The sequence below is a fragment of the Acartia tonsa genome, chromosome 9 (genome assembly GCF_053477335.1).
Source record: "Acartia tonsa isolate MP-2025a chromosome 9, ASM5347733v1, whole genome shotgun sequence".
In the NCBI taxonomy this organism is placed as follows: Eukaryota; Metazoa; Arthropoda; class Copepoda; order Calanoida; family Acartiidae; genus Acartia; species Acartia tonsa.
The window spans coordinates 18,430,042-18,441,848 of record NC_137268.1 but is presented as its reverse complement, the minus strand read 5'-3'; the positions used below and the strand labels follow the sequence as shown (position 1 = coordinate 18,441,848).

The following is an 11,807-nucleotide window of genomic DNA, read 5'->3' as shown; positions in this document are numbered from 1 at the left end:
TAATAATAATCCCATTAATCTGCCTATTTCTAACCAGTTTTATATGTTTAATAAATGTGTATTTTTTAGAAATACTTTGTTAGATTATTGATTATTAAATTGTATCGGAGCTACTCTATACTCGTATTCGCAGTCTGTCTGTACGTCCCCTCATACGTCATTTTGGCGCAGTCTTGTCTACCACTCATTTTTTGAGGGGGGAAGGTTTGGATAATTAGCGTACAGACAAAATTAAATTGTAAAGTAGCTTCGATTGCAAAGTGAAATTAATATTTTCCTGATAACTAAGTTTATTCACGGAAACGGTTTACAGTAACAATTTGTTACAGAATATTCATAATAATTATTTCGTGGCAAACTGCCAAATAAAGATAAAAAGGAACCCGCCTTTTATTTTCACACTAGTATTTAATTTCACACATTTCCATATTTTCTCCTTAAAACAGGAAGAAAGGGATATTCCCAAGTTCTTAAAAAGTTTCGTGGTAGACAAATCAGTGTTAACGAACACTACACTCCAGCACCATGACCGATAAGAAAAATGATGATAAACAAAAACCGCCGCCTCCGCCGGCTCCGGCCGTCCAAGGTACCTCGCAGCAGCAGCAGCAGCAGCAGCAGGCTGACCCGCTTTCCCCTGAAAAAATCAAAGATCTCATATCGGAAGCGTTAAATGATAAGTTAAACGAATATTCGGCACATTATAGAGATTTAATAAAACAAGAATCCGAGATTATGCAGCTCGAATTAGAAACAAAATGGGCAGGGTTTAAAGACACAGAATCACATCGCAGATTATTAGCCGATACCGACATTTTAGATCTAAAACGCAGAGTATCAAAACTCCCAGCGGACGGAAATCTTGGCCCATTGTTTGCGGAAAAAACGCTAAACGAAAGTCTTAATATGACTCATTTTAACACCATAGGTGATGATTCAATTAATGCCACTTTTTATGACCGTATATCGGTCCAGCAAAAGATAAACGTGGTTGAATGGGTCGCCAAGGATAGGATGACAGCCCCAGGTTGTATGGCCTATTCAATTGTAGGCTTTATAGGTCCGGCGGATAATGATAATTGGATGAATGTAAGAGAAACTTCTCTAACCGAATATGAAAAAACCTTGCTAGAAAGGATTCCCTTTATCCCTGATAGGATTAAGTCGTTAGAACCCCTCCGTAAAACTACAAGGTCTGCACCCAGTGTAGCAAATAGACCCTCTACAAGAAATACGCCAAACACAGGCGCAGCCGCAACGGCAACAACTAGCGCCGCCGACGATGACTTTATTAAAGAATGCTTTATTAAGGGACAAAAATGGGATTCCGATTTTGCGAGGGATGCCCCTAGGTGGGACGGTAGGGCTGACTTTGATAACTTCTTTTCTAATATGTGGAGGGTTGCAAAGACATATAGAATCTGTGACCCAATCCTTTTTAAGGATATTTTATACCAGCGAATTTATGACTCTAGAGGTGAACGATTAGGAGACTTAATTACGCCTGAAAGAAATCAGGCCTTATCTGCTTTAAGTTATTACCTGATGATTAGGAGGCTGGTCACTCCTTTCTCGGATCCAGAAGTAGCCTCTCAGTACTTCTACAACCTAAAACAGGAGACTAATCAACCCCTTGACACCTATTTTGAAAACAAACTTAGGGTGTTCAAACTCATGAATCCTGGTCTCATACCTAAAAAGAAGTGGAAAGAATTCTATCTTAACGTTAGCAAAAATCTGCTGTATACCAACCTTGCCATAAACATGGCCGATTATGTTGAGAGCATGCAATTTTTGGACGATTACAACGCTTACTTAAATAAACTTATTAATCTCGGACAGAGATACGTTAACTGGGATGGGTCTGGACATATTAGCAAGGAAAACCTTTCTGCTTGCTATTCTCAAGCCATGGAAACGTTCCTACCTAAAAATTCTGCGGAAACGAAAAAACAACCCATAATAAGTATTATCGAAGATAATATCCCCACTAACACGGCAATGTATAAGGAAAACTTAACCGAAGAACCTGACGAGGTTCCTTCTTGGGTAGACCATGAGGATGATCCTATTGCTTGGGATCAAATCGAGGGCGTTATAGGAGCCTTTAATGCGAGGAGTAAAAATATTAAATGCTGGCATTGTAATATCCCTGGCCATGTAGTGCAAAATTGCAACAAAAAGAAAGCTGGGGAGCCCCCAAATCCTGAGTCCCGCTTTGGTAAAACACGAAGTAAATTCACGCCCAGAAAAGCTCCAAGTAATAGTAATAAAATACCTGAGCAGTATGCGCGTAAAACTATCAACCAAATGGATCAGGAAGCCAGCGAAGAATCTGAAATAGATAAATATGTTCAAGCGATTGTTAAAAATCACGTCCTCTAAATATAAAAATGGATTTATGCGATATTAATTGTCCCTATCCCAGAAAATAAAAATTTGCTGAATGAGTTTCATATTTTGATATGAAAGATAAACAAAATATCCCATGCCAAGCTAAGCTTGCAAATTCCTTAATATCAAATATCCCTTGCCAAGCAATGCTTTGGCGCGAAAAAATAAAACAAATTATTGTTATTAAGTCTGACTAAGCAACACAAAATAAACTCCTCCCCCACCTTTCCCTATCCAAATGTAGCTGATACAGGAAATTGGGGGAAATAGGGAAGTAACCTGAGGAGCATTTCACATGCACTTAATATTTCCATTTTTTAAATCTAATAGTCTTTATCAAGAAGCTAATAAGTGAATACCTATTTTCTATTTAGTAGTATTTATTTTTAATATCGCATGACTTATCTAATATGTAAATATCGTATATTTTGAATGTATATATAGTAGAATCTAAAACATTCTAGTTCAGTTTTAACCGCTAGGGGAACTTAAGCGAATTATCTGTATATAAACAATGATTTTTGAGTTGAACCCTCAGTATCAATTTTATCTGAGAGTTGCTCACTCTTAGCCTCTGATTTTTGTAGCTGAAATATCTCAGCAATTATGTATATTAACTTATCCATATGGATACATATTATTGCATTTTGTACAGTGACAATAATAGAACTATATTTAATTTATTATGTATCCGAAAGATGTCGCCTAGAATGCTACCGCGGTCCGTATAAGTAAATGATAAAGTTAAGTAGGGGGGGGGTCTATGGAAAATCTGTATAAATACAAGCAAATTTTCAAATCTAATTCAGTAGTCCTTCAGTTCTTTGTTGTTATCATTTACTCATTTTTGAGCTGCAATCAAGCAGCATTTAAAAATTAAAATCTTTAATCACTTGAGATGTGTTAAAACATTTTGATTAAATTATTTTCCGCTAGGATTACTAGCAGAATGAAATAAAGTTAGTTCTATTAGCTTCCGCTAGGATTACCAGTGGAATAAAAAGTCTATATAAAAGTGAATGCACATTATTAATCGAGGCCAGTTACTACTAAAGCAGTTACTACAAACCACATCCTATTTTTTTAAGCTGATTTCAGCATTAATTATACTCTAGTAATTATATAAGCTTGTTCTACCCCATAGGTGGAAAAATTAAGTATAAATACTAACAATATCAGAATAATAAACCAGTCATCATTGACCCTCTTTATTATATTAACCATATCTAATAATTTTTGAGCTATAATTTAGCGCTAACTTTAAATTATTTGTATCGTGAATCAGATACTGACTAATGACACTATATTTTGTATAAATACAGATGTAAGTCAAAAAATAAGTCAGTCTGTTTTTAATGTCTTGTTAGTTGCAAGCTGAACACTTATTTTTAAGCTACTTTGTAGCCCTTCAATCCTTTAAAACTTTTTAGTTCAGTTATATTCCGATAGGATTCTATCCTATATCCAAGTATATAAATAAGGACCCGTATAAAAATTAAGTAGTTTCTTTAGAACTATTAACATTCTCATGCTTATTGAGACATTTCTGGAGCTGAAAAGCGCTTGATAAAAAACTTAATGAAACCCAGAAAGCTATACAAAATTATTTTAACAATTAACCATATTGTTAAAACATTTTATTATTTAAAAAATTTCGACAGACAACTATACCTGGAACACAGGAAGTCTCTGTGTGAGGATTACCATCGCCTAACCGCTGAGGTGGGGATCTTGGAAAATATGCATCTTAGGCTTCGACTAAAAATATAATTTATTTTATAATGCCTATCTGTGCAAAACTAAAAGTTCTTAATCCCGTGGGGGGGGAATTCCTGCAAACCGCTTTAGTGGATACAGGAAATAACTTTAGGTCCCTTATTTCAAGAGAAATTTTAGATGATAATAAAATCACATTCACCCCCGCCAATCTTAGCGCTCTGTCTGTAGATTTAAAACCAGTAAATATCATAGGACATGTAAGTTTAAAATTCAGCTTTGATGGGTCAGATAAAATATTCGAAGAAACGTTTTACATCCCTGAAACGACGTCTAAAATTATAAATCTAGGATATGAATTTCTCAAAGTTAATCGAATTAATTTATTATTAGATAAGTTCTCCTTTGAGCTCCCCAATGGCGAGCAAATCCCCATAGAAAATTCAACAATTAATATAGTTGAAGAAAGTAAAAACATACCCCTAATTCCTACAAGTAATGTTCATACGGAACAAAACTCCCTTATCCCGGGAATAAATTGGAGTAACAAGGGGGGTACTGGGACATTAAAACAAAATAAAACATGCGTAAAATTAGCAAAGAAAACAACATTCTTGCCGGGGGGGAATACAACAATGATAACAATTCCTATTCATCAGAAAAATAGGAAGCTGTATATATCCCCAAATAATTCTAAAATGACAAGCCATAACGGCTTAATGCTTATGGAGGGTATTTATAATGTAAATGAGAAAGGAGAATGTTGGGTAAATTTTGTTAATTTAGCAGGAAAAAATATTACCTTATTGGATAACGTTAAAGTTGGATATTGCTTTGAATTCGAATCAGATCCCCCAAATTCCTGCAATAAAAGTATTAATCAAATAAATGAATTATCAGGAACTACACTTCTTAAAAGAATTAAATTCATTAAAGAAAAATTAGATTTAGAAAATAGTGATCTTATCAAAAACAACCCAGGGATGAAGGAAAAGGTAGTAAAATTATGCCTTGATCATTTTGATATATTTTCGGCTGATGATGCTGATATCGGTAACTGTGACCTCTTACAGTATAAAATAGACTTGATCCCCGGGGCTAAACCTATTAAGGCTAGAAACATTCAGTTAAACCCATTATACGAAGCCAAATTAAAAGAACAAATTGAAAATTGGCTAAGGGGGGGCGTCATTGAGGAGGGCTACAGCGAGTGGTCCTCCCCAATCTTTGCGGTAAAGAAAAAACCGACGGCTGGGGGGGAAGGCAAGCTTAGGTTCGTTATCGACTTTCGTGCGCTTAATAGTGTAACACGAAAAATTAATTGGCCCCTTCCCCTGATTTCTAGTAATTTAGAAAAATTAGGCACTGGTAATGTATTTACCACCCTCGATCTGACTAGCGCATTCCATGCGCTAGCCATTTCGAAGGAAAGTAAACACTTGACCGCGTTCACAGCCCTTAACAGGCAGTATCTTTTTAAGAAACTGCCGTTTGGACTGTGTAACGCGCCAAGTGTTTTCTGCCACTTGATGGACAAAGTCCTAACCCTTATCCCTGGCTTATATGAATTTATAATATCTTACCTTGATGATCTTATTATATTCTCAAAGAATGTTGAGGAACATCTGAAACATCTCAGAAAACTCTTCGGAGTCCTAAAAATAGCAAAACTTAAGTTAAATCTAGCCAAATGTAAATTTTTTACATCCGAATGTACATATTTAGGTCATATAGTCAGTTCCCAAGGACTTAAAATGAACCCCGAATATTTAGAACAAATTAAAAATTGGAGCAGGCCCAGGACAGGCAAGGAACTCCAGCGTTTCCTGGGCTTCTCCAATTATTATAGGGCCTATTTCCCATCCTATGCGAAAAATTCTTGTACCCTAGATGAACACAGAAATGATAAAATTATCGAATGGACCAATTCCCTATCAAAAGATTGGGAAAATTTCATAAATATGTTCTCAAATTCTATAAGTAAAGGCTACCCCCAGTGGGATAATCCTAACCCCTTTATAGTAGACGTAGATTTTTCTACGAGTTATTTCGCTGGAATTCTCAGCCAAAATCAGGGGGGGGTAGAAAGAATTATTGGAATATGTTCCAAAAAATGTAACGGGGCAGAGAAAAATTATCCAAGTTATAAAGGTGAATTAGCATGTCTAGTATTTGTTCTTAAAACCTTTCTTCATTATTTAAGATTCAGAAACTTTATTGTGCGTACAGATTCGATTTCCTTAGTTCATTACAAAAAATGGCAAAAAGGAACAATAAATGGTGTAACTGTAAGATGGATTTACTTCATCCAAAGTTTTGACTTTACAGTAATTCATCGAAAGGGTAGGGACCATTGTAATGCCGATAATTTATCTAGAGGGCAATTTTTATGCAAAGAACATAAGGAAACCGATTGTGAAAAATGTACTAGCTCGTTTACCTTGGATCCTTATGAACAGGATTGCCCATACCAAGACCAGATTTTTGAGTTACATTCGGCTTCTGAAGTCGGTGTGAACAATGTTTGGCAATCTGAAACACAAAAAGATCAAGTATTATCTGAAATTCGTAGGTGGATATTCGAAAAAAAGAAGTTGTCAAGCTTTGAAAAAGCTGAACTAACCGGCCGGAAAGAGGTCCTTTTTAAATTAATAGAACATTTATACGTTATGGAAGGACTTATAATATTTAGACAACCTCTTAGCAATGGAACATTCATTGAAAGACCCGTCGTACCCATTGGATTATATAATAAAGTTTTTGAATTGGCACATAATAATAGTATAGGTCACAAGGGGGTTAACGAAACAACACGCAAGATAAATGAAAGATTCTTCCTTGTGGGAATTAATAAATTTGTCGAATCACGCATTAAAAATTGTATTACCTGCCTAAGAAAAATAGGACAGGTACCTAAACACAAGCAACCTATCACCCATTCAGCCATTAGTCACGAGATTTTTGGCCAGGTGTCAGTAGACCTTATCGGTCCTTTAACCCCTAACTATTTTCAAGGACAACATGTCCGTTACATATTTATACTGGTTGATCTATTCTCTAGGTATATTATCGCCCACCCAATCAAGGACGCCACCGTGGAAAGCACGGTGAAGGTCATCCTTGAACAGGTGGTACCCATCTACGGCTTATTTCGGTCATTGAGAAGTGATAGGGGAACAAATTTTACTGGGGAAGTTTTCAAAAAGGTTATGGATGAACTAGGTATCGAAACTAAACTTATTCCCCCAAGAAACCCTAATAGTAACCCATGTGAAAGGCATAATCAAAGCATTTATGCAGGTCTAAGATCCGATGACCGATTTGAAAGTAAAGACTGGGCAAGAAAATTAGCCTTGACCACTTTTGTAATTAACTCTAGTACGTCTAGAAGAACGGGGTATACGCCTTATTACCTCATGTTCGGCAGGCAACCAACTCTCAATCTCGATTTCTTTTCTCCAATCTTGCAGAAGAGGCAGGACATTGACTGCAGATCTTACTTGAACTACCTAAAAAATTTGGAAGAAATTATTGCACAGGTTTCCAAAAAATCTAAGATTTATTTAGAGTTTCAAAATAAATCTAGGAAGGCTTCATCTCCCCTTTTCGTTAACGACGTGGTTTTTGCATTTTTTAACCTAGTCAAAATAGGGGTCAGTAAAAAATTGCAATCTTTCTATGGGGGTCCTTTTATTGTAACAAAAAAATTCTCAGAGGCCCTTTTTGAGCTCAGTCCCTTTGGATCAAATCCAATAAAAACGAACCAAGTTGTTAGTAGAGATAAAATACGGAAAATTGATTCTAAAGTAGAATTATTGGGGGAAACACTTTCCTTTAACGTCTTTCCTATTGAGGAAATCGTCCCGTCTGAGGAAATAACCTTAGGAATAGATAATACCGGGCAAACCGAATTAAACGATAATAAAGGTATGGAAAATGACGATTTTACCTACCTAGATAACGATGGTGACGATTTTATAGAAAGAAACCCTGAAACTAGTCAGGATTTACCCCAGGGGGAGGTGGATTGTGATGGGGGAGGGGATATAATGGAAAAAAACTCACCATTTGAGTCACAGCCCATAGACCAAGAACCCCCTGTCGCAGATCGGTCATCCGGTCCTCAAATTCACGTCGAAAATAGTTTCTTGGAAGAAACCGTCCCGTCCGAGGCTTCTTTCTTCGCACAAAGACCCAAACAATCCAGCCCTGAAAAGGTTATTAACGTTAACAAACAAAGCATAGTACCAAAGTATATATTAGAAGAAGAAAGAAAAACTAGGTCACAAGGGGGGGATAACCGCATACATGTCCAAATCGGACTGCATAACCCAATTAAAAGGAAAAAATAAAATGTATATAAATGTATTATATAAAACCAAGGTGGCAAATGTATATAGCTTAATTTACGTATGTATAATAACGAAAATAAACAAAAAAAAAAAAAAATATATGTTAAAACTAACTAATTAACATATTTCAGAGAAAAACAAGAAGCATAAAAATAAAATGCAGCATCATTTGGCAAAGGCACCAGGAGCTCGAGGTAAATTTATTTTGGGATTCTTGGGGCTTTTTATTATTTTGGCAAAATCAAATGCGTCCGAAATAATACAAATAGATGCGACTCAATGTGTAGCAAACGAAAATCCGCGTTTGAAAATCTCTGAATGCGCTGCGTTTCTTAATATTACTAATATTGAACAAAAACAATTTCACCTGCTGCAAAAGGTTGAAAGAAAAATTATACCTGGAATTCGTTGCCACCTCCGAACCAGTACTCATTACTGGTATTGTGGCAGATATAGCCACATACACCTCGCTGCTCCTGCACTCGTTGAGATACCGAACCTCGTAACTTATGAAGACTGTTACACCATGTCCAAAACTAAAATATTTAACTTTGAAGGAAAATCAGTCTCAGTGTATGAACACCAGATGTCATACACGCGTTTCCTGGTAAACGGGACACTTACTTACCCCAACAACATCCTTAACGGCATCGACCCCGCCTGCGAGGGGAACGGCGTAAACATTAACGGCATTTTTATCCCTGGGACATTTGAGGAAAAACAAATAGGGGTCCAGGCTGAGCCTGTTGAATTATTACAAACAAACGCGGGCTGTTACCTGGGCAGTCACTGGGTGGGAAACAATTGTTTAGATCACAATCTGAGATTAGGCTACGATAGAATCATCTCAGATGATAAAACTGATAGCGCACAAAAATTCACTTCTCCTTGGCGAACGGTAGACATTTTTAATATTTCATTGTTTACATTTGAAGGAGAACAGGGTACCCAAAAATATCTAGTGATCGATCCCCAAATTACTCTAGCACTAGAACTTAAAGATAAAAAACATTTTGAAAGTCTAATTCCCGAATTATTTTATTACAAAACTAATATTGATAACTTAATGGTATGGTTCACAAATGCTATAAAACCATATTTCCCACTCTTAAACTCTAAAGAAAAAGATGATATGCTACCACTAGAGATTTTCTATTCCTACCAACAATATAACAAATTAATTGTCCCCGAAACTCGCTGTTTACAGAACCATTTTCTGTCTAAAAGCAGTATTCAGACTCATCGTAAAAAACTAGTTAGGGCGCTCGGTGAGCTGGATTTAGTAATACAGTGCGACAGTCTTAAAATCAATGTTTCTTTGGGAGAAAATTTACCCTGTTTTGTGGATCATTTTTCGGTTTCATTCAATAATAAGACTATGGGAATATCCCCATTTTCACGCAGATTGGTTAATACCACCCATTTAACCCCGACTAAATGTGCCGAAAATCCAATTTTCTTACATTTGTACCAAGGAAAATTCCTTGGTAATCAAGGGCAGGGTATGCAAATACTAAATGTAAATCAATATCTTATGGATAAACCGATTAGCTTATTTCTATATCATTCTTGGCAAAGCCTAGAAAAAACTAATTTCTCAGAAAGTACCGAGGAATTATACCTCAGCCAACTTGCCGCAGACTCCAATAATTTTGAAGTAAAAATAACCGACTCCTGGTTTATTCAAACGTATCATAAGGTGGTTGATTTTCTATCCAGTACTTGGTATCATATAGTGCTTGTAGTAGCAGCCATCCTTACAGGAATAGGGTCGTTATTATGCGTCGCTTTTATTATCTACATATTAGCCTGCACCAAAATTCACGCGTACAAAGAAGGAGGTACGAGTGAAACGCACGAATTGCGGGATTTTACAAATAATGGGGAAAACTAATCCCCTCAAAAACGGACGACCTGTATCAAGCATATATACCTATAAAATTGTCGTCCCTAAAGGTCGTCTTTGTAAAAATATTTCCTTATTCGGTATAAGGAATTAATGACCCTTAATTTTAAGTTTATTATTTTTGTTTTAGGATATCCCAGGCGGAATTTTTCAAGGGGTTTTCACCACTCCCATGGGGCCGGTCACTCTTCATACCGTCGAGAATATGAAGAGGCACCCTTTTACAATGAAGAGGACTATTACTATGACAGCAATCATGGCTATCCCCAGGGCGGCCCTGAGGAAGCCTACTATGAACCTGATGAAAACAGGTACCAGCCGCGGGTAAAACCGCCGCGCAACCCTGAAAACCTCAGTGAATTGCAATGCGTCTCAAAGTCAATCCACGTTTACCGCCAAGCGAGAAAAGAGGTTCCAAAGGAACTCCTAGACCTGCAAGAAAAATTGCGGCAGGCTAAAAACTTAGAAGCCAACGAATATTCTGATAAAGCCAGGTCTAGAACCAGGCCTCTAATGGAACAAAATAGGGGAGGGGAACCGCAAAAAAATCGGGTGGAATCGCCGCCAAAACGTAATGCCTCACCTGAATTGGAGGTAGTCGCCGTAAAATCTGCCCCAAAAGCGGTAGAAAAACGTCCGCCAACACCAACAGGCAGCGGCGGGCCAGTAGCCAAAAAGGCTAAGGTGGAAATTCAACCGCCTCCGCTACCCCCTAAAAAGAAAGAAACATTAGCAGAAAACAAAAGTGAGCCTAAGGCTTTTTGGGTGACCGCTGAGGAATGGAAAAAAGTCCTATCCTCCACTGTAAAAGAAGCAATGGAGGAAGCTCTTCTCCCCTTCCAGAGAAGTCTGGAAACTAAAATTGCTAGCAATGCTTCATTTGTTGAGAAAGCATATATACAACATGGCAAGCGCCTTATTGAAATTTCCGCAGAATTACTGCGGAACCGCAGAACTTTGCGCGACAAAATTCGCACCGTCTCTGAGGACTCGACCGTTGAGTTAAAATCACGAATGACCACGGTTATTGAGGCCACTAGTCGACTGTTGGACCAAAACTCCGACAGGGTAATTAAATATATTAATACTCGTTGTAATGTAATGAATGTACCTGGGCAGAATGTGGCACCAATAGAGGCGTCTCTTCCCGCTGGGGACGTACCCCGGCCAGATGATGATGGAGTTGAGTTGATCTCCCATTATGGCGGTTCTGAGTGCTCTGACGAGTACAGGCCCACCGATAGAGAGGGCAATCCAGAGATCCTGGATCCTGCAGAGGAAAACAGCGACACAGAGCTCGATAATCAAATCAATGAGCTCTTTCCTTCTGGAATTGATCTGCCTGTTAATCCGCAGGCTGGCGCTGCCTCTGAAGATCCAGTAGCCACGGCTCCCTGCGAGGGCATGTTAGCCCTCCAAAATGCTGTTGTTCCAGAGCC

At 37.5% G+C, this 11,807-nt stretch overlaps 1 protein-coding gene across 5 annotated transcripts; it reads right to left on the bottom strand.

Annotated features, from left to right (window-relative positions):
- Positions 1-272: 272 nt before the first annotated feature.
- LOC145328385 (uncharacterized) lies at positions 273-11,076 on the bottom strand. 5 transcript variants are annotated; one of them, XM_080172023.1, is made up of 9 exons: positions 8,176-10,194; positions 7,524-7,619; positions 6,551-6,642; positions 5,694-5,765; positions 4,913-4,972; positions 4,066-4,152; positions 2,279-2,335; positions 1,543-1,608; positions 273-637 (listed from the first exon to the last, which is right to left on the bottom strand). In XM_080172023.1, exons 1-5 carry the CDS (start codon positions 8,224-8,226, stop codon positions 4,927-4,929), a joined length of 357 nt encoding a protein of 118 aa, XP_080028149.1. In that variant the 5' UTR covers positions 8,227-10,194; the 3' UTR covers positions 273-637; positions 1,543-1,608; positions 2,279-2,335; positions 4,066-4,152; positions 4,913-4,926. The 5 variants fall into 5 exon arrangements, with proteins under 5 accessions (XP_080028149.1, XP_080028148.1, XP_080028147.1 ...); XM_080172022.1 differs by adding an exon at positions 10,952-11,076 and having other exon boundaries at positions 273-2,335; positions 8,176-8,998; XM_080172021.1 differs by having other exon boundaries at positions 273-1,608.
- Between the last annotated feature and the right edge of the window lie 731 nt (positions 11,077-11,807).